The following is a 22,459-nucleotide window of genomic DNA, read 5'->3' as shown; positions in this document are numbered from 1 at the left end:
TTACAGAAGAAGTTCTAAGTCTTATACTCTGTAGATTAAAATGTCCCATCTCTGGAAAGTGGTTTCCTCTTTTTAGACTGAGGATTGTTTATGAAGTCTCACTAGGTTGGACATACTGTTTGCTCTAATAACCCTGCCAGCCCCAAGTGGTAGGAGCTACAGTCCTTAATCATATAGTGACATGGGTCCTAAAACACTGGCATAGCATCTCTGTGGATTACCTATGTGAATAAATGGGGGACGAAGGAGGTTGTAGGTGTTTTTTGTGGGGGGAGGTACTAGCATTCATTAACCATATTATATGACAGGGTCTCTGTTAAATGCATTACATGCATTTTCTCATTTAAAACTTAAAGCAGTCTCTCATGAGGCAAGAATTATTATCCCCATTTCATGGAAGAGAAGGCTTAGATTATTGGCAAAGCTCATACATCTGAAAAGAAATCAGAGCTGTGTGCCCACTCAATGTGTTCTGCGGTCCCTTCCTGAGCAGCTAGAGAATACAGAATATCAACCCTGTCACACAGAATCTTCTAGCATTCTGCCAAGGTTATGCAGGACTATTTCCTCTCTCTGCTCTAGGAAGGAAGATTCTTAAACCCATGCAAAGCCAGATTGCTGCTGTCCCACTACCTGATTATAAGCCAAACATGTTTCCCATGGCTGTTCTAAGAATAGGGGCTGTGTTTTAATAAAGGGCCTTGTCCCCCGTGGGCCCATAAAGATTTGTTGAAAAAATAAAGTCATTTGCCAGAGCTGATGACATCATGCCCCTGTGCATGAGTGTACTCTGGGCAAGATCAAAATCACAGGGAGGCCCCCTACTCAGGTGCACGAACTCTTCCAAACCAATCTTTCTTTTTCTAAGGAGTTGTGTTGCTGGGTATTTTCTCCCATGTTGTAAACGAAGGAAACTACCCTGTATTCCTTTGGCCAGGTAGTGATAAGCATTTTTTTGAGGAGACACTATGCTCTCTCAGTGGGGAACAGGGAACTGTCCGTTCCTTTGTCGTGTATCCCAAGAAGCGAGTCCACTGTGCCCCACAGAAGGCCCTCCCGACTCGAGTATTCCAGGCAAGACTGTGCCATCCCCTTGAAGAGCACTCTGAATACAGCCATTTGTAGTTTGTAGCCCTGTTTCAGAGGACAGGATTGGTCCTTCAGTGAAACCAAGTCACTGTCATACTGAAATAAGACTGTCTCCTGTTATAGTAATTTCTAACAAAATTCTACTTTCATCTCAAGTCACAAAATATGGGCACAACTCTTCATAATGGCACTGTATTTCGGCCCTGTAATTCCCACTGGCTAACATCAGGAATCAGATTATTTTTCTTCAAGCCTCGTGTTTTTATTCTTTGTGTGTGTGTGTGTGTTTTTATTCTTGAGGTACAAAGTTTTAAAAACAATTAATTTGTATTCAATCTGATTCAACCGACCATATCTCTGCCTTCCCACACCCGTCCAAGTAAGTATGATAAAAGAACAGATAAGAGGAAGAAAAAGGAGGGGAAGAAAGAATGAAGGTTACGTTTATTGAGACTGAAATGGAACATTGTTCTCTTTTATGAGTTAACAGCACACAGCGTGAAGAGGCTGGTTACAGACCAACTCCAAAATAAGGATGACCCGCAGTTCATGACCAGCTCAGCCAACTCCAGTGCCACCAACTGGAGCAACCTGATAGGGGAGTAAAATCATTCGGCCCAAGAGAAATTACTGATTCAACTTCATTAATATTTAGATTTATTTCCTATAAATACCAATATTTGCATTTTAAAATTCACATTGAATCACTGCTATTTATGATCTTACATGACAATTCAGTATCATTCTGTTGTAGATTTCAGGTGCAGGTGGTCAATACTGAGCATTTATTTACTTTTCTGCTATCTTTGGCACAATTTCTGTTTCTTAAATATAAAAGCACAGGTTTAAGGTGGCTACACAATACAGCAGAAACATGACTATTTTGGATCTCAGGGTAAGCACACGTTTATGTTAAGCATTATTTACAAGATGAAGACCGAAGCACAGACTTTAATAAGCTATCTTCATAAATTAGCAGGAGAATGACAAGCAGAGGATTTTAATGAGTAGGGCCAAGACTACTATTAATAGTTAGAACATTCCTTTCTGGAGGAGGAGACAAGTATGGTAGAATAGAATAATCTCCCCTGGACCACTGACACCAGTGTCTCATGTTGTGGGATTTACTCTGCAAGAATCCAGGGTAGGGACAGCTTTTTTTCCTGCAATGTAGCTTGTTCAACCCATGGAGTCTATATTAAAATACAGCTTAGTTGGCAGCTTGCCACTGTTGTTTGGGCCCTGATGGATACAAAAGCGCAAGGGTGGCAAAGTACTGGCCTCTTTAAATGGGTATGAATGAACTTGGAAGAATGACGCCTTTCAGTTGGATAAAAGAACATTCCATCCTTTTGTGAGCGACACCTTTGTATATAATCTTACATAGATTCCCTACAGGCAGCTCGAATCTGGAAGTTGTAAAAGAATGGCTGTGCTACCTTGGAGTATCACCATCATACATCTCTGATTTAGGGCTGATGATACACAGATGTGAAGGGGTCGCACAACATAATTTCTCATTCTAGTGCTCCTGAGAAAGGAGTTCTGATAAGCCCTGAAAGAGACCTGGGTTGGAATTGTAGTTATTATTCAAGTACATGAGAGCGCTTTATTTCACATTGACAGTTCAGTTCTGATCTTTGTCTGGCAAATTATATGAAAATAATAAATATATATATATATACATACACACATATATATAGCTCTATACTAGACACTGGGTTAACAGTTACCAGCGTCCCAATACAGTACATTGAAAAAAGAACCCTCTCCCTTCCCCCCAACCCTATGCCCATCTTAAAACTGTTATTGCAGAACTGTGCTGGTCTGTTTTCTTTCAAAGCAGTTTCTTTGAAATTGGCTGAAGATGAGTTCAAAATGAACAATTTGGCACATTAACTGGGGAGGAGATTTTTGGATGCATTATAATCTATAAAAAAGTGAGAGGACAAAGGAAATCCATGCCAATAGAAAGCCTGAGTAAAAATTTGTAACCAACGACAGGATATTTTTTTTAAAAATCTAAAACAATAGTCTGTGCGTGAGAAAGCAATTTCTCTTCCATATCCATTAGTAATTCCGACGGTTATTACTTTATATAGTTCCAAACTTTGTCTCACAGAATTTTTAAAATCGAGATAGTACAACTTTCCTTTTACTCAATTTCCTTTCCTCTTATCCCACCCTCAAATCCCAAAACCTGGAGAGCAAAGGCTGTGAATCCAAATATAGAAAATAATCTGGAGGTCTATCAAATCAAATGTACAATTGGACATTAGTGTTTTTCTTTTCCTTAATTAATGTTTGAATTCGCTACGAGATGACCCTCATGGAGATATCCTTCATCGCTCCCGGTCATCTGAAGCCAGGGGCTCTAGAACTGTGAGGTCTGGGTGAATGAGATGGTGTCAGACTTGTCTACGGCAAAGCCTCCGTTGACATAGGACTTCTTGGTGTCTGAGTCTTCGTTATCGAGGACTGTCGATTCCAAGGCAAAGGGATTCACGATGTTGACTTCAGATGAAACATCCATCTGCTCCAGCTCCTTCTTAGAGAGCTTTTCCACGATGCCCGTCCCAAAAGCATCACCAAGGACATTGACCATGGTCCTGAACCGGTCCCTGAGGAAGAGACAGGAGGGTCAGACAGCAGGCCCAGATTTCAGTTTCCTTTGCCTTTTAGAGACCAAAGGACCTGATGTGTTCAGTCCAGATTTAAGTAAATGCAGAAAATGCTGTCCTCATGACCCACGACCGCAGGCTCCTCACAGGCTAGGGGCCGAAGGTCGTTTGGAAAGGCACAGAATGAGCACACAGGCTCCACCAGGTCTCTGCTCCCAGTGAGTAGCAATGATTCCCCTAAATCTCCCTAAATGCTCTCCTTTCCTTCCAAAGAAATGTAAATACAGTCTTCCCAGATATTTTTGGAGACTAAAGGAGGTTCAGAATTCAGGAAATCTTTCAGCTCTAACCTCTGTCTTGGGGGTTTTCCAGTTCATTACAAATGACATTGTGGGTTCTCTTTTGGCTAAGGTGAGAGAACTTGGGATGTTTTGTGGGTGGTGTATGTGCCCAGTGTGTGTGTGTGTGTGTGTGTGTGTGTGTGTTCATGTCCCTGACGTACTTGTTTGTTTACCAAACTAGATACACTGTTTATGAACAAGCCAGCAGGGATGCCACAGAGCACAGGGTCAGAAAACACAGGTCAGCCCAGGAGTGGATTTCCCCGAGACACCCTCAGCCAGTCTTAAATCCCAAACAGCCTGGAGAAGAGGCGGGTGGCAGGAAGATGTGTGGAGAAGGCACACTGCAGAGGGGAAGTATCTATTTTGATACCGGCTTTGTGACAGGAACTGTGCGCATGGGTCATCTTGTGAAAACCACACCTGCAGGACAGAAGAGGCCAGCAGCGCTTACACGTGCACTCTGGATGGCCTTCTGTTACTCAGAACAAGGCCAGCATTGAACTGGCTGGCCCTCATGTCTTTCTATCCCATGACCTCAGACTGAACCTTTGACTCATCTGGGTATCTTGGCAGTGAAGGGCACTGGTTCCAGGAAGAACCAGGGAAAGGAGAGAAGTGCAAATCCACCATCACCACTAGAAAGAAAAACTAAATCTTGCCTCGATGGTAGGGTATCTTTGCAAGAAGGGTGCCACCTGGAGGGTCCTAGCTCCTGAAGTAGCCCCACATGGCACAGCTTCCAAGCCAGGTGCAGGGGCTTTTTGCCTTCTGGAATGTGCTTAAGTTCAAAAAGCAAGTAAGACACTGGATTGGGGATTCGAACCCAGGCCAGTCTTACCCCAAAGCCTCAGCCTGGCTCTGAAGACGCTTGGGAAGATGGACTGGTTTTGAAGCAGGTGGTTTTGAGCCTATGATGCTGAACCAGGGTTGGAATAGGCCAGCATGGCCTTGCCCAGCTTCTTCACCTTATTATTCTCTGTTTATTTATCTCACCCCACACCCAGCTCCTAACCTTGAGCATTAACAGGTATAATGAGCTGATGCGGCTCACTGGCTTTTTAAAATCACTATCTCAGGTTATGAGGAGTTAATTTTTAAGCACATTATCAGATGGCCTGATCAGAGGGAAATTAAAGCAGCAACAGGTGGCTCATTAGGCAATCTGAGGGGACAATGATGACAGACTGCAGAGTCTGCATGGCTGCCTGCCTGCCCATCCGGCTGAGGCAGTGCATTTATTCCAACTCACAGGAGCCAGTCGACAGCGATGATCAGGGTGACATCCTCAGCAGGCAGGCCCACGGCACTCAGCACGATCACCATGGTCACCAGGCCGGCCTGGGGCACACCAGCAGCTCCAATGCTGGCAGCTGTGGCTGTGACACTGTAGCCAAAACATATCAACAAGAATGGAGTCAGACACCCATCTATCCAATTAAGGCCTCAGGCCTGAAATCATTAGTCCCTTTGGCTGTTCTGCTGTGTCCCCAAACTGAGCAGTCAGAATCTGTTATCTGAGGAGCACCAGCTCTGCCTCATTATAGGATGAGAGCTCTTGGGGGGCTGGGAAGAGTGATGCTGTCTCCTTGCAGGGGGAGATATGGCACATAGCTCTAATGCAAGGAAGAACTACATGAATGGCACCAAAAAATGAGCAAGAGATATTTACAAGGAAGGCAAAAGTTTACCCACTGGGGAGTATACAGAATGCTTTACCAACGCATCCATGCACACATCCATCCTGAATAAATGCCACGTACCTCTCCGCCTGCCTTTCTCCTCCCTTCTTCCATCTACTTACCCACCCAATCATTCACAGAGCACCTAATAAGTGCCAGGAACTTAAGTTGCCTTGAAGGATGGGTAGAGGGATGGTGGTAGGGGTGGATGGCAAGGGTATTTCAGGTGAAGGCAAAGGAATGAGGCAATGGTTAAGCAGGTTTTATGTACTCTCTTGATATCACAAGACTTTTCACTTCTCTGGAAGCTGCCCTTTAGGGCACTGAATTGAGAAATAGCCATGACTCCTGTCCAAGGTACAAACATTTACTCCTGACTACTACTTTTTGCCAGAGGATGCACTTTGCACAAAAGGAAGAGAGATCTGGAATCTAGGAGAGGCAGCCAGATGAACTTTATTACCATGTATTTAAAAAGATCTCTCAAATCAGTAGCATTCCTACACACCAACAACAGTCAAGCTGAGAATCAAATCAAAGACTCAATACCTCTCACAATAGCAACAAAGAAAATAAAATACCTAAGAATATATTTAACCAAGGAGGTGAAAGACCTCTACAGGGAGAACTACAAAATGCTGAGGAAGGAAATCACAGAGGATATAAACAAATGGAAAAACATATCATGCTCATGGATCAGCAGAATCAACATTGTTAAAATGTCTATGTTACCCAAAGTGATTTACAGATTCAATGCAATCCTCCTTAAAGCACCAATGTCATTTTTTTGCAGATCTAGAAAAAATAATTCTACACTTTGTATGGAACCAGAAAAGACACCAAATAGCCAAAGCAACCTTAAGCAAAAAGAACAAATCAGAAAACATCACTTTACCAGACTACAAGGCTATAGTAACCAAAATAGCATAGTACTGGAACAAGAGCAGAAACTTAGACCAATGGATCAAAACAGAGAACTCAGATATAAAACCATCATTATATTGCCATCTGATCTGTGACAAAAGCAGACAAAAACATACACTGGGAAAAAGAATCCCTATTCAATCAATGGTGCTGGGAAAACTGGATAGCCACATGTAGAAGACTGAAACAGGATATGCACCTCTCAGCACTTACAAAAATTAATTCATGATGGATAACAGACTTAAACTTAAGACATGAAACTATAAGAATTCTAGAACAAGACGTTTGAAAAACTCTTATAGACATTGGCCTAGACAAAGAATTTATGAAGAAGACCCCAAAGGCAATCAAAGCAACAACAAAAATAAATGGGACCCGATTAAATTAAAAAACTTCTGCACAGCCAAGGAAACAATCAATAGAGCAAATAGACAACCTACAGAATGGTAGAAAATATTTGCATGCTATACATCCAATAAAGGGCTAATAAGAAGATTCTACAATGAACTCAAACAAATCAGCAAGAACACATCAAACAATCCCATTAAAAAGTGGGCAAAAGACATGAACAGAAGCTTTTCAAAAGAAGATAGACTAATGGCCAATAAACATATGAAAAAATGCTCAATGTCTCTATCATCAGGGAAATGCAAATCAAAACTACAATGAGATAACACCTAACTCCAGTGAGAATGGTTCTTATCAAAAAGTCCCCAAACAACAGATGCTGACGTGGATGTGGAGAGATCGGAACACTCATACACTGCTGGTGGGACTGCAAACTAGTGCAACCTCTATGGAAAGTAGTATGGAGATACCTCAAAGAACTAAAAGTAGACCTACCATTTAAAAAAGACATTCTATAAAAAAGACATCTGCACGAGAATGTTTACAGCAGCACAATTCACAATCACAAAGACGTGGAATCAACCCAAGTGCCCATCAATACATGAGTGGATTAATAAGATGTGATATATGTATACCATGGACTATTACTCAGCCATAAAAAATGGTGAACTAATACCTTTTGTAATAACCTGGATGGAACTGGATACCATCCTTTCAAGTGAAGTATCACAAGAATGGAAGAACAAATACCGCATGTTCTCACTACTAAATTGAAACTTATAGATCAACATTTACATGCACATATGGTGGTAAAAATCAATGAAAATCAAGCAGGTGGAAGGGAGGAGGAGGGGATGGGAAAATTCACACCTAATGGGTACGATGCCATTAGAGTGGGTAATGGAAACACTTATAATTTTGACTCAAATTGTACAAAAGCAATTCAGATAAATAAAATGTTTGTATCCCCATAATATTCTGAAATTTTAAAAAATCTCTCTTGGGCAGGTAAGATGTGACACTAGAGATTTTTCTCCTTGTAAGGTGCAGGTTTTCATCCAGCAACATCTCCCTTATTTTAATGGGATCATTGTGGAGGAAACAAGGGCTCAGAATGCCCTGAATAGTACCTTAATTTGGATGAGCTTGAGGGGACACCCAAGATACTTTCTGGAGATATGTCCTCGCCCTTGAGCAAGACCTAAACTGATCCCCAGATGGTACTGGGTTGAAAGGTGAAAATGTAGAAACTGCCAACTTAAACTAGAAGGATCCCTGATTCTATCCACACATCCATTATCTTTTGGGCTCAAAAAGTCTGAGTTCTTAGGAAGCTGATTCATCTGCCACCTGATGTGCTGCAGAGGCCATTTGAGGGTACAAACATGGCCAGAGTTCTTTGACAAGTGTTTTCATTCAGTGGCTGTGGCCACTAATTTACGGTAACTTAGAGATTTCTGGGGCTGTACCAATTTCTCTAAAGGTTTCAGGTCCCTGCATAATCCTTTAGATCTGTTCTGACCTAAGTACTCTTTGGAAAACCCAAGTTTATTTTAATGCTGGTTGAAAAAAAATTTAAACTGAATGCATCAATGGGTTTTCTTTGTCAGAAGTGATTTGTGCCCATGCCCATTGATCCCTCTTGGAAGCCCTGACATGTCACAGTTAACCATGTCTCCGTAGCCTGAGGCTGGACTTGAAACTCAAAACCATGTAGTTAAAGAAAACTGTGCCCTTGAGCCTTGACCTAGCTTGCTAGGCCTCGGATGCTTGGCTTTGGTCTGATACTCAGAACTATAAATCTTCAGATTGGGGAAAACAATATAAAAACCTATTCCTGCTTGAACATATCCTACTTTGACTTAGAGGGTTTTCACAGAAGACAACATAATAATCATTGGGACAAAGTGCTTTCCTCACACTGAGGCCTAGTTTTAGGACAGGCCGTTGAATTCAGCTTTCTAAATGGGCTGAAGGTTGGGTTGTGAACTAGAGTGAACATAGTTTTTTACAGTCAGACCCATCTCAGTTATCTCAGGCTTTGCCATTTTACTGACAGCATTTCCTTAAGCAAGTTACTGCTCTGAATCTCAATTTCTTGCCTGTAAGATGGGGACAGTATGTCTACTTTGCAGGCTGCTGTCAAGATTAAATGAGATACTATATTTAAGGTGTCTGTTATAGCACCTGCATAGTATATGCTTAAAAATATGCCATTCTAATGCTCCAGGACATTGGTATGGTCAAAGATTTTTTGTGTAAGATCTCAAAAGCACAGACAATCAAAACAAAAATTGACAAGTGGGATCACATCAAGCTAAAAAGCTTCTGCACAGCAAAGGAAACAATCAACAAAGTGAAGGGACAACCCCCAGCATGGAAGAAGATATCTGCAAACTACCCATCTGGCAAGGGATTAATAACCCTTAACAATGCAATAGCAAAAATAACTCAGACAACTCAATAGCAAAAAAATAAATAATCTGATTAAAAAACAGGCAAAAGATCTGAACAGATATTTCTCAAAAGAAGATATAAATGGCCAACAGGTATATGAAAAAATGTTCAATGTCACTAAGCATCAGAGAAATGCAAATCAAAACCACAATGCAATATCATCTCACCCAAGTTAACAGGGCTTGTATCAAAAAGAAAGGCAATAACAGATGCTGGTGAGGCTGTGGAGAAAGGGGAACCCTCACACACTGTTGGTGGGAATGTAAATTAGTACAGCCACTATGGAGAACAGTATGGAGGATCCTCAAAAACCTAAAAATAGGACTACCATTTGACCCAGTAATCCCACTGCTGGGTATAGATCCAATACAAAGAAAAGCAATATATCAAAGAGATACCTGCACTCGCATGTTTATTACAGCACTATTCACAATAGCCAAGATATGGAATCAACCTAAGTACCTGTCAACAAATCAGTGGATAAAGAGAATGATGTATATACACGATGGAATTCTATTCAGCCATAAAAAAGAATGGAATCCAGTCATTTGCAGCAACATGGATGGAACTGGAGGCCACTCTATTAAGTGAAATAAACCAGGCACAGAAATACAACTATCACATGTTCTCACTCCTATGTGGGAGCTAAAAAAGTGGATCTCATGAAAATAGAAATAGATTGTTGGCTACCAGAGGCTGGGAAGGGGAGGTGTGGAGACGAAGTAAATAAAAAAAAGAATACAAATACATTTATTACCACTGAACTGTACAGTTAAAGATGGTAAAGATGGCAAATTATATTTGTATATATTACCTCAATAAAAAAACCAAAAAAATCCATGCCATTATTCTGTACTTTTGCAACAACAGCAGTTGCTGCTACTTCTACTGCCATTATTGCTGCTGCTGTTAGTATTACAACTTCTGCTAATACTGTAGCAACAACCAAAACCACAACCACTATTACAAGAACTACTACTACTACTAGTACTACTTTTCTTCTCTCAGTTCTTTCTAGGCCCCAAATCGTATAATTATCTTTTTTTATAGAAAATTTATATCGAAAACTTATCCAGTTTTCAATCAGTTATAAACTTAGATAAGTGAATATTATGATAAAATCACAAAAGGGTATGTTTTAGGTAGATGGTACCCTATGTTTCTTTGATGTCCACAGAAAGAAATATACTATGGGTCTAAAACTCTCTTTAACCATTAGTCACATGAGCTATAACTACACACTGTACAGTATATACGATAACCTGTAAAGTTAAAACAACTTTTGTTATTTCCCAGGTAGAGCCAGAGAGCATTTTAAATTTTAAGCTGATGATTACTTTGGGCCTCACAGTTGTTATTGGTTCTGGGCGAGTAGTTATCAGCAAGTCTAATTTAAGAAAAAGCCAGAGAGTAGGGAAAGAGGTTTTAATGTGAATTGACTATTTAGCCTCTACGCCTGAAGTAGATTCCTCTAGTAGTCAGGCAGAAAAAAAAAAAAAAGAAAGAAATGGTTAGAAAGATCTAGAAAACTTATGACTAAGGAAGAGGAAAGAAATTCATCATAAAGTGGCAAATACATGAAAGAACTGGCACCTCATGCAGCCACTCCTTGGACATCAGTTCAGTGTAGACTGGGTTCCACAGGCCAGGGTGAAGGGAGGTAGGGAAAAACCCTTGGGACTGTAAAAGTAACAACTACATAGATGGTTGTGGGGCAGAACCTTTCTCAGGGAGGATTCAAGCTTTTAATTTTAACATACTTTCTGCTGTTATAACTATAGGACTTTACTCAAGTTCTTTGGCTTGGGCTTCTTTAGCCACTAACATTTTTTACAGATTACGCAGTATCTGGATAGTTCCCCAGCTGTTGTGCCAATTGGTATATTTTGTACTTGTCTTCAATTTCAGGCAAACAACAATAAATACTTTATGATTTAGGGTTGGGGAGGATTTTTAAAATGTACTGTTTTAGAACATCATTAATTAACAAACTTACTTTATGCCTAGAATTTATGTCTAGTGTGGGGACACAGGAGTGAATTAACTCTAAAATGGTTCAAATTCAACCTTGAATAGGCCTAGGGACCCAGTTTAGTCTTATACTTCCACTCTACACTAAAGTCTCCAGGTAAGCTCTAATCCCAGCTTATCACTCCAATACAGTGTTGTCCAGCAGAACTTTCTGCAGTGAATGGAAATGTTCTAAATCTCTGCCATCCAATTCAGTTAACATGTGGCTAGTGGCTACCATATTGAACAGTTCGTTCAACTCTGGCAAAATTCACCAATGATATTTCTACCATCTACTTGAGCAGACAATTTTTGTCCTTGCTTGAGAATTTTCTGTAGTATCTGACTGTGGACCATTTCATCCTTGAAAGTCTCTCTTCTCTGAGTTTCCATGACACCAAGGTTTCCTGATTCCCCTCCCACTTCTCAGTCTTTCTCACTCAGGGTTCCTTCTTCTCTGCCTGCCTCTGGTACTAGGATTTTCCAAGGCTCAACCCTTAGTCTCCTTCTCTTCTCTACAAACTCTCCCTGCATCCTCCATCCATTGCCAACATTCACTGAGTGCTCACCATGTAGGCACTGTTCTAAGCATTTTATATGCATCATCTTACTTAATCACCACTACTTGAATAATTGTAGGTACCATTAGTATCCTCATTTTACAGGTGAGAAAACAGAAGCTTAGAGCATTCAAGTCACTTTCCCAGGGTCACAGATAATCATGTGGTAGCTGAGATTCAAACAGACACCTGACCCAAGACCCACATGTTTGAAGACCACCATTAAGCTGATGTCCCTGACTTCTGTACCTCCAGTCCAGATCTACATTTATCACTGCATGTCTCCATCTGGAGGTCTTAAAGCCAAATTGAATGTGTCAAAAAGTATTAACTCTTTATCTTTCCATCTATACTTGCTTCTTTTGTGCCAGTCCCTGTTTTGGTAAGACTTGTCCACCAATCCAGAATCATCCACCAATCCTGAGAGTCATCCTAGCCTTTCCCTGTCCCTCACCCTGACTCCAACAGATGCCTATTCCATTCATTAGCTCTTCTCCATCCCCAGTGTCAGTGCTTGATGTGGGCCTTTTAATATCTTATTTGGGCTTCTGCAAGTCTCCTAACCAGTTTTCTAGTTTGCAGTTTCTGCCCCGATCCAATCCATCTGCCGTGTTGCCAGTTACATTTCTAAAATGCAGATCTGTCCACAATATGACAAAGTGTCTGAGACCCTTCCATGAGCTTCCCATACAAAGTCTTTCATGACATGATCCCTGCCTCCTCATTCCTATATGTTCTCCACATTGTACCCTTTATGCAAGCCATAACAAATAATCTGTACTCTGTAACTAGGCCATGGCTACATCACAAGCCATTTCTGCTATCCAAAATGCTCTTGAGCTTCCTTCTTCACCTGCTAAATTCCTATTCCTCTTCTAAGATTCAGCTAAATTTTCCCCTTCTCTGGAAAGCTTTCCCTCACCTTCCCATAAAGAGCTAGCCCTTCCTTCTCTGTGCCCTCTGTGACCACCACACAAGGTTCTGTTAGAGCCCTCATCACAGCCCTGAGCGTTCATTTGGGTATCTGTATCCCTATGTATCAGGGACCTCTTGAAAGCAGGGACTGGCCTTTATCCAACTTTGAGTCTTTGTGCCTACTCTGTGCCCAGCACCTGGGTCCACTGAACTGAGCATAGAGTGATGCCTTTGGCTACTGAGACCCTGAAGCAGAAATCTTGCGTATCATGAGTCCATTACTTATAATATAGTTGTATTTAATCCTGGGAAGGGACTTCATAGACCAAGAAAAACGATCTATCACTGGGCGATTCTTGGCGACCCTTTACAGACTACTTTTACTCGAGGCGATCACAGTAACAGTGATGAAAAACGAGTATGACACCACAGCCCACCTGATAGTGATGATCTGCCCAATGCCCAGCTCCAAGTCATTCAGCTGTGCGATGAACACAGCTGCCACAGCCTCATAGAGCGCGGTCCCATCCATGTTGATCGTGGCGCCAACAGGTAGTACAAATCTAGTGATCCTCTTGTCTACACGGTTGTTTTCTTCAGCACAGCGGAAGGTGACAGGCAGTGTTGCTGAACTGTGTGATACAAAGAGAAGGAACTTATGGTCTAGGAATGCTGGCCTTGGGTTCCTACCTGAAGAGACACTTCTTCCAAAAAGTGAACAAAGGGCCGAAAGCGTGCTGGCCCTTTTGGCGGGCCCAGAAATCAGAAGGTGCTGTGCCCACTGCTGCTCCCAGCTACACTACGACCCCTTCCTGGGTGCAGGCCATGCCAAGATGGCAGGGAACAATATTCAATAGGGTGCAGAGAATATGGAGGTCATTTCTCAAGTTAAAACTAGCTACAAAGTAGCTACAAAAACTACAAGCTGGAGTCTGTTTCATCAAGTGAGGTGAGAGTTGATAAAGTTTGGCCAGAGGCTTCTTCCAGAAACCCCTCTTCTGTTTACCTGGAAGAGATCATGAGAGCCGTCAGGAGAGCCTGGGCCATTCCCAGGGCAAATTGGAAGGGGTTCTTTCTTACGACTATGAAATATATCAGCGGGAGAATCACAATGGAGTGGATTGCAAGCCTGTAACAGAAACAGTTTCAAAGATAATGCCACCTCCTCATACTTAACCCTTTTATAAAACAGCTTTTATATTCATGATCTTGTTCAACTTTCATAATGACCCAATGAGAACACAGGAAGTAGGGCAGGAATATATATCCCCATTCCATGTATGAGGATGTAGAGGCTCACTCAGCAAACAAAGCATCTCGTCAGAGTTAATGGCAAAGCCAGTAGCTGAATCCAAATTTCAGAGCTCACAGAACAGGGTTACATCATGCTGCCACGCCTCGTGCATGCCATTCCTGCTACATGTGCAAAAATGCTCCTCACTTCCTTCTGCTGCTGCTGAATTCTTACTCCTCTGCTAAGACGCAGCTAGACCTCCCCCCTCCTCCAGGAAGCCTTCCCTCACTGTCCCAGGCAGAGCTGATCCTTCCCTCCTTGGCTCCCTCTGTGTCTCTATACTTGATACTTCATTACAGCCCCACCACAGCCCCGCTCCCTCCATCCCCAGACCCCGCTGCCTTGCTGGACAACGCCCACTGTCCAAGAGGGAAGTCAGAGTTGCAGTAAGGAAAAAGTCCCTGCATACCTTAGGGCTGGACCCTCTTTTCTTTTATTCCTGCCTTCCAAAACCATTCCTTGTTTCACATGAAAATATACAGGTAACACAAAATAGGGGGAGTTTAAGAAATGAGACCCATTTGGCAGAAGGCATATACATGTAAGTGACAATTTCTAATTTACAGATCGGTCATGTGAGTTTGAAACAATAAGAAATGGGCACTGAAAATACAGATCCTGGAGGTCTGCCAAGAGGGTCTTCTCCACAGAGAGCGTATAGCTAAGAACTATGAGGAACTGACTTTTTTTTTTTTTTAATTGAGACAGAGTCTCATTCTGTTGCCCTGGCTAGAGTTCAGTGGCGTCATCATAGCTCACAACAACCTCAAACCCCTGGGCTCAAGCGATCCTTCTGCCTCAGCCTCTCGAGTAGCTGGGATTACAGGCGCACACCACACACCTGGCTAATTTTTCTATTTTTAATAGAGATGGGGTCTCGTTCTTGCTCAGGCTGGTCTCAAACTCCTGAGCTCAAGTGATCGTCCCAGTTCAGTCTCCCAGAGTGCTAGGATTACAGGCGTGAGCCACTGTGCCAGGCCCAGAACTGACTTTTAGTATTCTGTTAGAAATCTAGACAGGATGAGAGAATAGAAAGCAGCAGAACTCCATTATGAAATGGCTTGGTATCCCTCAGCCACGTCACTGCCTGGACATAGTCCCCGGTACTGCCTGTTTCAGCAGCCCCGCAGCACGGTGGCCTCCCCAGCTCCCTGGATTTGTCCCTGGCCCTCACACTGTAGGAACCCAGGCTGCTTCTCTGTTTGCTAGCAGGGCTGTGCTTCTGCCAAACAGATTAAGAACCAAATGCTGTGTGATGGAAACTGCCCCCCATCTCAGTGCAATCAAGGTCCAATAGGTGAGTTGATTAAGTTGGGAGTCTGACGGTATTGACCTGTGAGAGTCCTATCAATGATATTTACTCATCCTTTGGTCCATATTTCTTAGTCTGTGTGACATACCCTGCCGCTGGCTAGGTGTCTGGGGGCACATTCATAACCTACTCCATCACATCTCTTTCAAGGAATCAATACCTGGGCTGTAATAAATATGCAAATGACCGATCCCCTGCTGCCTTCCGGTCTTAGGGCTTCTAAAAAGCCCCCCAATTCCTCCTGGCCTCAAGATCTCCCCAGCACGCTCTCTGACCACTGATGACGCAGGGCACGTGGTGGGTGGCAGCCCCGGCACCAGCGTGGGAACCAGCCGGCCATCCTGCTTCTACTTGCTTGAGCTTGACTTCATTTAGGCCCTTCCTAATTTCTTTCAGGCTCAGGGTACATCGGGGCTATTCTTACTTGCTTGGCTAGTTTACATTCTTGAGGAAGCGAAGTCCAGGAGAGAACCAAGAGAGGCTACGAGTGGGTTTCTCTTTTGTTTTAAAAAACGATTTTAACACAGCCAATAAAGGCAGTGACAAAGCCTGGTCCAGGCTGTTCTGCCAAGAGCTGGCAATTAGTGCGGCGCGATCCACCTACGGTACAGCTGTTAAAGGGCAGCCCTCCTCCCCTGCTCTCTTATCTCTGAACCCTATCTCTCCCTGCACGTGGGAGAGAAGCTGATTTGAACCAACTGAAACCCAGCCTCTCAGCAGCCATCCCATTGCATCACAGAAGTTTCTGTTGCTTCTCTTGAGTCCGACATACCCACTCAGGACTGTGGCCATGTAAAGGCCCAGCTTGCGGAATATTTCCCAGTCTTCAACTTCTATGATCTTGCCGGCAATCAGGAACAAAATACCGAGAGGCATGTAACTAGAAAGTAAGCACAACAAAGACATGTGTTTTCTCAGGCTGGGGTTGTTGGGGAAGAAACAAGGTAGGGTATGCAACCCCAGCTTGGCGTGCGCACTCAGCTGGCTGGCAGGGCACAGGGTACATAATGCAGCTAAGAGCTTTTTCAAGTCCCGGGTGGACTCTGTTGGCTCTAGATTTTAGTTCCTGCACGCACCTTCAATGTTACCCACTGAAACTACCATAAGGGTGGTTTGCAAACTTGGTAAGAACATGTGGTCAGACTGGTGCATTCCCATGCCATGTTCCCAATGCACATGTATCCTGCTGACTGTCATATCTGCTTATCTCACTTGAGCTTGACCCTCACTGCCAAATACAGACGTTAGCCATGGACATCCTGTTTCCCAGGTATCAGCAATAGAAGCAACAGCATTAGCAGTGGAAGTGGTCATGATAGCTCTATTTGTGGAGCTCTCATTACATTTTGTGTTAGGGAATATATCTTACATGCATCATTTCATTTAATGTACTTCTCCTAGCCCTCGAGGTAGATTTTATTATTCTTTTTCACAGACCATGAAGCTGAGGTTTCTGCAGGATTAAATGACTTGCCTGGCTGTTTTTACTGAGCATTTTACATCACTGTCAAAGTCTACACTTAGGATTAAATAATGTTGCTCTAATTCGATATGAGATAAGTAAGGCAGATGTTTCCTAGGATAGAAAGACTTCTTAGCATCTCCAGGGACAGGGCAGACACTCAGGTGGTGTCACTGGTACACTCACAGATGGCAGCTTTCACTCAGACGTGTTAGTGCCATGCTGTAATAGTTGTAAATATTTTGAGTCTCACTTTTGCACGGAGCCTAATAAAGGAAAGCACTTTGTGTTCTCATGTGCAAGGAACTCCTTCAAATCATCTCTTTAAGAATTCCTTCTTCCATGAATGCTGGTTGAGAGAAAGATGATCTCCCAGGGCTTTGAGGGAAAAGACAATGGCTGATAACTAGATTTTTGTTAATGAACTAACTCCTGAGCAGTATGTGGAACTATTTCATACTCTAGTGACTTGATATTAAACGTACAGCTGCTCTAGGATGAGGTCAGTGGAGAAACATAAGCCTCTTCTTTCTAATTTGGAGGAGACAGAATTGCCAGGGGAAGCAAAGTGACGTTAAACAGTGTCTGCTCACCACATAATGATCTGAACGATTTTCATGGTTGCATCACTCAAAGCATTGAAGAAATCCACCAGAATCTGTCCCTTTTCTCCCATTTTTCCAATGACAAGTCCAAAGACAAGGCAAAAGACAATTAAGCCCAGGACATTTATGCCATCTGAATACGTGCCTACAATTTTGTAGTCCGTTGTTTTGTTCTGTGGATCAAAACCAAGAAAATACATTGATGCATGGTTATAATCTTGTTAGAATGCACAGCCCTGAAATGAGAAGATATGATAGCCAAACATAATAAACGAGTGATCTACCATATCAGAGTCAACAATACCTTAGGAAAGATAATAATAAAACCTATGCACATAACACATTTTACTCCACCCTGAAATTTAAAGTTTTTTTTTTTTTCCTCTCAACAAGTCCGTATTTGAATATTTCTTAGGAAGATTTCTTATTCAGGAATGTTTCACATTTTTATTATGAATTTTGGAATCAGGGCACTTTTCAGGGTTATTTTAATTACTGGCTACATTTGGAGTCTGCTTTAAAAAAAAGAAATGAATTAATAAATGCAGGAAGTATAAAATATTTGCCAGCATGAACATTTTTAGGAGATTTTACCATCTGTTTTACCCTGAGAATAAAGCACACGAACATTCTTTACTGACTCTGCTCTTGGATGACCCATAAGTTTTTAGAGATCTAAAAATTAACCAGATACCTACTACTGTGAGCCATTTCTTCACTTTATCCTGGGTAAAAATAGCATAAGATTTACCAAGTGATAGTGTAATTTGAGTGGTGCAAACCCAGTTTATAAAGAATTATGTCAAGGAGCCACTGGGCTGCCAGTCATTTCTTACTTCTGATCAAACAGATATTTAGGGAGCAGCTAGAGTGTTCTAACTGCACTAGCAACAGCATAAGGTCTTAAAATTCAGCTGGAGAGACAAGACTAACTGTGAGAAACATGAGCCAATAATAGCAAGACGGTATGTAATTAACCACACAGCCAAGCTATGAGTTACAAGCGTCATATGGAGACTGGGACATGAATGAGGGTTTCGAGGTTAGGGAAAGCAAGGCCTGAGGAGTCGGCAGGCAGGAGACAAAGCACATTCCAGAAAAACGGTAAGCCAAGGGAAAAGTCATCGTGCGCTGGGCCTTTGTACCCTGCTTGAATAATTCCTACTCATCCTTTATGGTCCCCAAACTAGTTTCACCCCCACTGAATGCCCCCAAAGCACTCCATTCCTCCTGATGGTGATACTCATCCTTCTTTGCATGAGGACAGATGCCACATCTGTCTTTTCACTTTTATAATCCCAGTGCCCAGCAGGCCTGGCATGTGGAGAGTGCTCAGAAAATATTTGTGAACCACATGGAAAGGCAGGAATAAGGAGTGATGGAGGAGGCGGATCTGGACAGACCCCACTGGGGGCCCATGGAGGAGTAAGCTGGAAAACCGGAGAGAAGTCAGGTCTTGCAGGGCCTCTGAACCCAGCTGGAGCGGGTAAGGCTTTCTGCAGTGGGAAGCAGGGAGCCAACCGTGGTCTATTTCATTTGAATTCTTAAGGCTACTGATATTCGTTTTCCTTAAATCTTTCCTTTCTATGTGAGGCAGAGAACATTTGGGGGTTAATTTACTACAGGTGTACAAAGGTACCTCTTCAGGCCCACACATTCTAATCCCCAATTAAGAGATCCTGACAGCTCTCAAACCCACTGATTTTATTGCTACATTTATGGCCAATTCTCTTGGTGGCAAAGCCTACGCTGAACTGAGATGAGGCTGCAGAGAGTCTATTTCTCTCACTTGGCAGAACATTCATGAGTTTGTTGCAGAAATATTGACATGCTTGATTCTGGAGTGTGGTCGCCAATCCCACTTATGGATATTGCATAATATGCTGAACGTACACCACAGGGCCCTTCTGAAGTCTGAGAAACTCTGAACTCTGAATCACATCTGGGCAGAGAGATTCATGCAAGGAATGGTGGGTCTGCATTCTATGTTCACGTAGGCTTGCAAATCTACAGCAGCTCCCAGAGGTGCCCAACTCTACTGGGCAGTGGCAGAAACATAGAGGCAACAGGGCTCATTCTTTTCTCTCTGTGGTAGAGCTGATTCCCTATTCCCAATAGTTATGTTCTATAAAGTCCCCATGAACACTGAATTAGCAAATACTGAATCACTGCTGCTAGGAGAAATACAGGGGTTCCTGGGAACCCTGATCACATCATTTTAATTAAATAATCAATACCTAACATTGTTTTGTCTGTTTCTGTTTAAAGACACCTTATTTAATATATATTATTGATTCATTAATATTGAATTCACAGCCAACAGCATTATAACTCATGCCTGAATGAAGCTTATCTAATGCCAACTTTTCTCCGTACGGCACATCACAATATTTTTTTGTGCTTAGGAACACTAGAGAGGACATTAGCACTACCCTTTGGTCCATTTTAAACAGTGAAATCACCAAGAAAAAACACAAAAATGCAAAAAAAAAAAAAATAAATAAATGTGATGCTAGAACACATTGCAAAATGGACATTCATTTACAATATAAGAACCCAAACAAGAAGGCAGAGCAGAGCCTTGTTCGACCTCAGCTGGGAACACGTACTTCATGTGACTCAGATATTTTGCCAGCCTTTGTGTGCTGCGGATGACCGCAAAAGCCCTGCAAGTATTGATTTTGGCATTAAAAATAAAGCTTAGCAAGTAGATGGATTCACAAACGTGGATTCTGCGAGGAACGAGAAATACAGTCATATTTTCATCTCCTGCTCACTCCTGACTCAGAGGCTGCCTGCTGGGGAAGGGGCAGGCCACAAGACAGTACCTTGGAAACCGCAGTTGTCATGATCGCTGTGGAGGACTCCTCTGTCACGTTTGTCTCTGCATCACTGTAAGAATTCACTTCTTCACGCGTGGTTTTGTACTGCACATTGGAGAAAAAGACAAGTAAACAATAAAAAAAGAGTTTTTAAAGCGTCTGTGGCTAAACCACTGGAACATGTTATTTTGGCCAAATAGGTGCCACGGTAGGGTTCTACCTCTGAGGCCTCTGCTGGTTGTCTGTGGTGCCTCCCAGGAGGATTTGGAACTGAAAGTGAGACTGAGAAACCCAACCCCTGACTTCCATGCCACCATTCGATAATGTCAAAATGTTCTCTCACTTTCCCAGTAAGGGACAAATTAATGGAGCAATAATGCAAAAGGATGTATAGGTTTTACCTGTAGGTGCTTTCATAGACTCTATAAAGATTCTTGTCCATCATTTTTGTTTCTATTAATTAATGAATTATTTTTAATCCTGGGACAAAACGCTTCATCACTTTGGTAAAGTCACCATGTTTTTAATAAACTTCAAGAAAGGTTTAAACTATATGGTTGTTCCAAAACCAACAGTCCCTTTAGGGCTATTCCATGAGTGAGATTTCTGTTGAATTCTCCTCCTTCAGCCCTGTTTGGCTTTGTGGAGCTTCAACATGGAGGTTTAAGAAAGAGCTAGTATACTGTTACACCAGGCATAAATGTCCCCCCTACAAGGCTCTGCCAACACCAAGAACCTTACAAATGACCACTGTGGCTGATCTGCAAAGGTGCCCTTGAAATAGAGGTGGTTCTGTGCCTCGTGGAGGCCAGGGGGAGCAGTATAATTGCTGTTTTGTTGGTATACACAGAAGTCTCTGTTCATGTAATTTATGTAAATGAGTACAGCAATTTGTGATAGACTCAGCTGTCTTAAAGCACATAGATAAATAAGAGAAAAAGGCTCAAAGTCAATTAAAGAGATTGTTAAATTTTCCTAGAGAAAAAAATCACGGCTTTGTTACACTGTTCGGTAGAGTGCCAGCAACAGGGACATAATGATTAAGTAAAAGACCGAATCCAGAGTGTGAACCACACCGTGTAGGTTAGATCCTGGGCTCCAGTGTGAGAGGAAAAGGAAAGAGGAGGTGGAGAGCTGCTTTTTTTCTGCAGAGAGATTAAGTTTCTGCACAAATATAACATGGTTTTTCAAAAAATAGGCACTGGAGGCCACATTTTAAAACATTTATTGTTTGACAGATTCCTGACTTGCACCATTTGAGCCCTTTTGGGGGAAAAAGCATAAAGGAAAAGGGAGCAGTGTAAGTTATGACATGCACTTCATTGTGGGCTGCAAAGGCCGGACACAGAACACAGGAGTCCCCCGAAACTCCGCCATCCACAGATGCACTTCCTGCTGCTGTTTTTGATGGATCACAGGAGAAAAAAATTCTTAATTGGTAATGGGAAGAGAGTAGCAACTTAAGGGCAAAAGTCATTAATATTACCTGCTGAAAACAGGCTTGGACGAGGTTCTCAGGAAACATATTCCTGTTGGAGACAGGAAAAGCAGCATTATGTCAGTACAAAAAAAGTGGTTTTTTTTTTTTTTTAATCATACTCAATACATTGGTGGAAATGAGTATAATACAGAATGAGTACTCTGGTTCCTCTTCTGGCCTTTCCTTTGCATAATACTTCCTTGTATTAAGTCGTCTTTTCTCCTGCTGAGCTTCAAGTGTAGAAAGCTCTCCTAATGAATCGTCACTTAAATGATTCACTGACACGCTTTCTATCCTCGGTGAAACGCTGTGCTGGCAAGTGGACACTCACAGTCAAGAGACTATTTGTTGTTTAAAATTATCACATTTCTGTTTTCATCAGTGAGAATGAATGCATACCAAGAGTCCGATGTATTTATTTGTTCCCAAATTTCTTATGCCAATTGCAAATATCATCATAATTACTGAATTAAATATTATGTGAGCCAATGAAATATGAGTATGAAAAGGAAGGTATGGTTTCTATAAAAACTAAGC

General features: G+C 42.2%; 1 protein-coding gene across 1 annotated transcript in view; it reads right to left on the bottom strand.

Moving 5' to 3' along the window:
• Positions 1 to 1,548: 1,548 nt before the first annotated feature.
• The window catches only part of SLC1A1 (solute carrier family 1 member 1), a 79,228-nt gene continuing 58,317 nt past the window's right edge, over positions 1,549 to 22,459 (bottom strand). Inside the window, exons 5-12 of the mRNA XM_069476453.1 lie at positions 21,929 to 21,971; positions 20,449 to 20,547; positions 17,609 to 17,793; positions 16,326 to 16,433; positions 13,954 to 14,076; positions 13,385 to 13,579; positions 5,304 to 5,438; positions 1,549 to 3,710 (exon numbers count right to left, since the gene is read on the bottom strand). Coding sequence (XP_069332554.1) covers positions 3,464 to 3,710; positions 5,304 to 5,438; positions 13,385 to 13,579; positions 13,954 to 14,076; positions 16,326 to 16,433; positions 17,609 to 17,793; positions 20,449 to 20,547; positions 21,929 to 21,971 — 1,135 coding nt within the window. The 3' untranslated portion in view covers positions 1,549 to 3,463. The remainder of the gene's footprint in view (positions 3,711 to 5,303; positions 5,439 to 13,384; positions 13,580 to 13,953; positions 14,077 to 16,325; positions 16,434 to 17,608; positions 17,794 to 20,448; positions 20,548 to 21,928; positions 21,972 to 22,459) is intronic.

Source organism: Eulemur rufifrons, chromosome 7 (genome assembly GCF_041146395.1).
Source record: "Eulemur rufifrons isolate Redbay chromosome 7, OSU_ERuf_1, whole genome shotgun sequence".
NCBI classification, from domain to species: domain Eukaryota; kingdom Metazoa; phylum Chordata; class Mammalia; order Primates; family Lemuridae; genus Eulemur; species Eulemur rufifrons.
The sequence above is the reverse complement of the archived record's forward strand: the minus strand, read 5'-3'. Positions and strand labels throughout refer to the sequence as shown.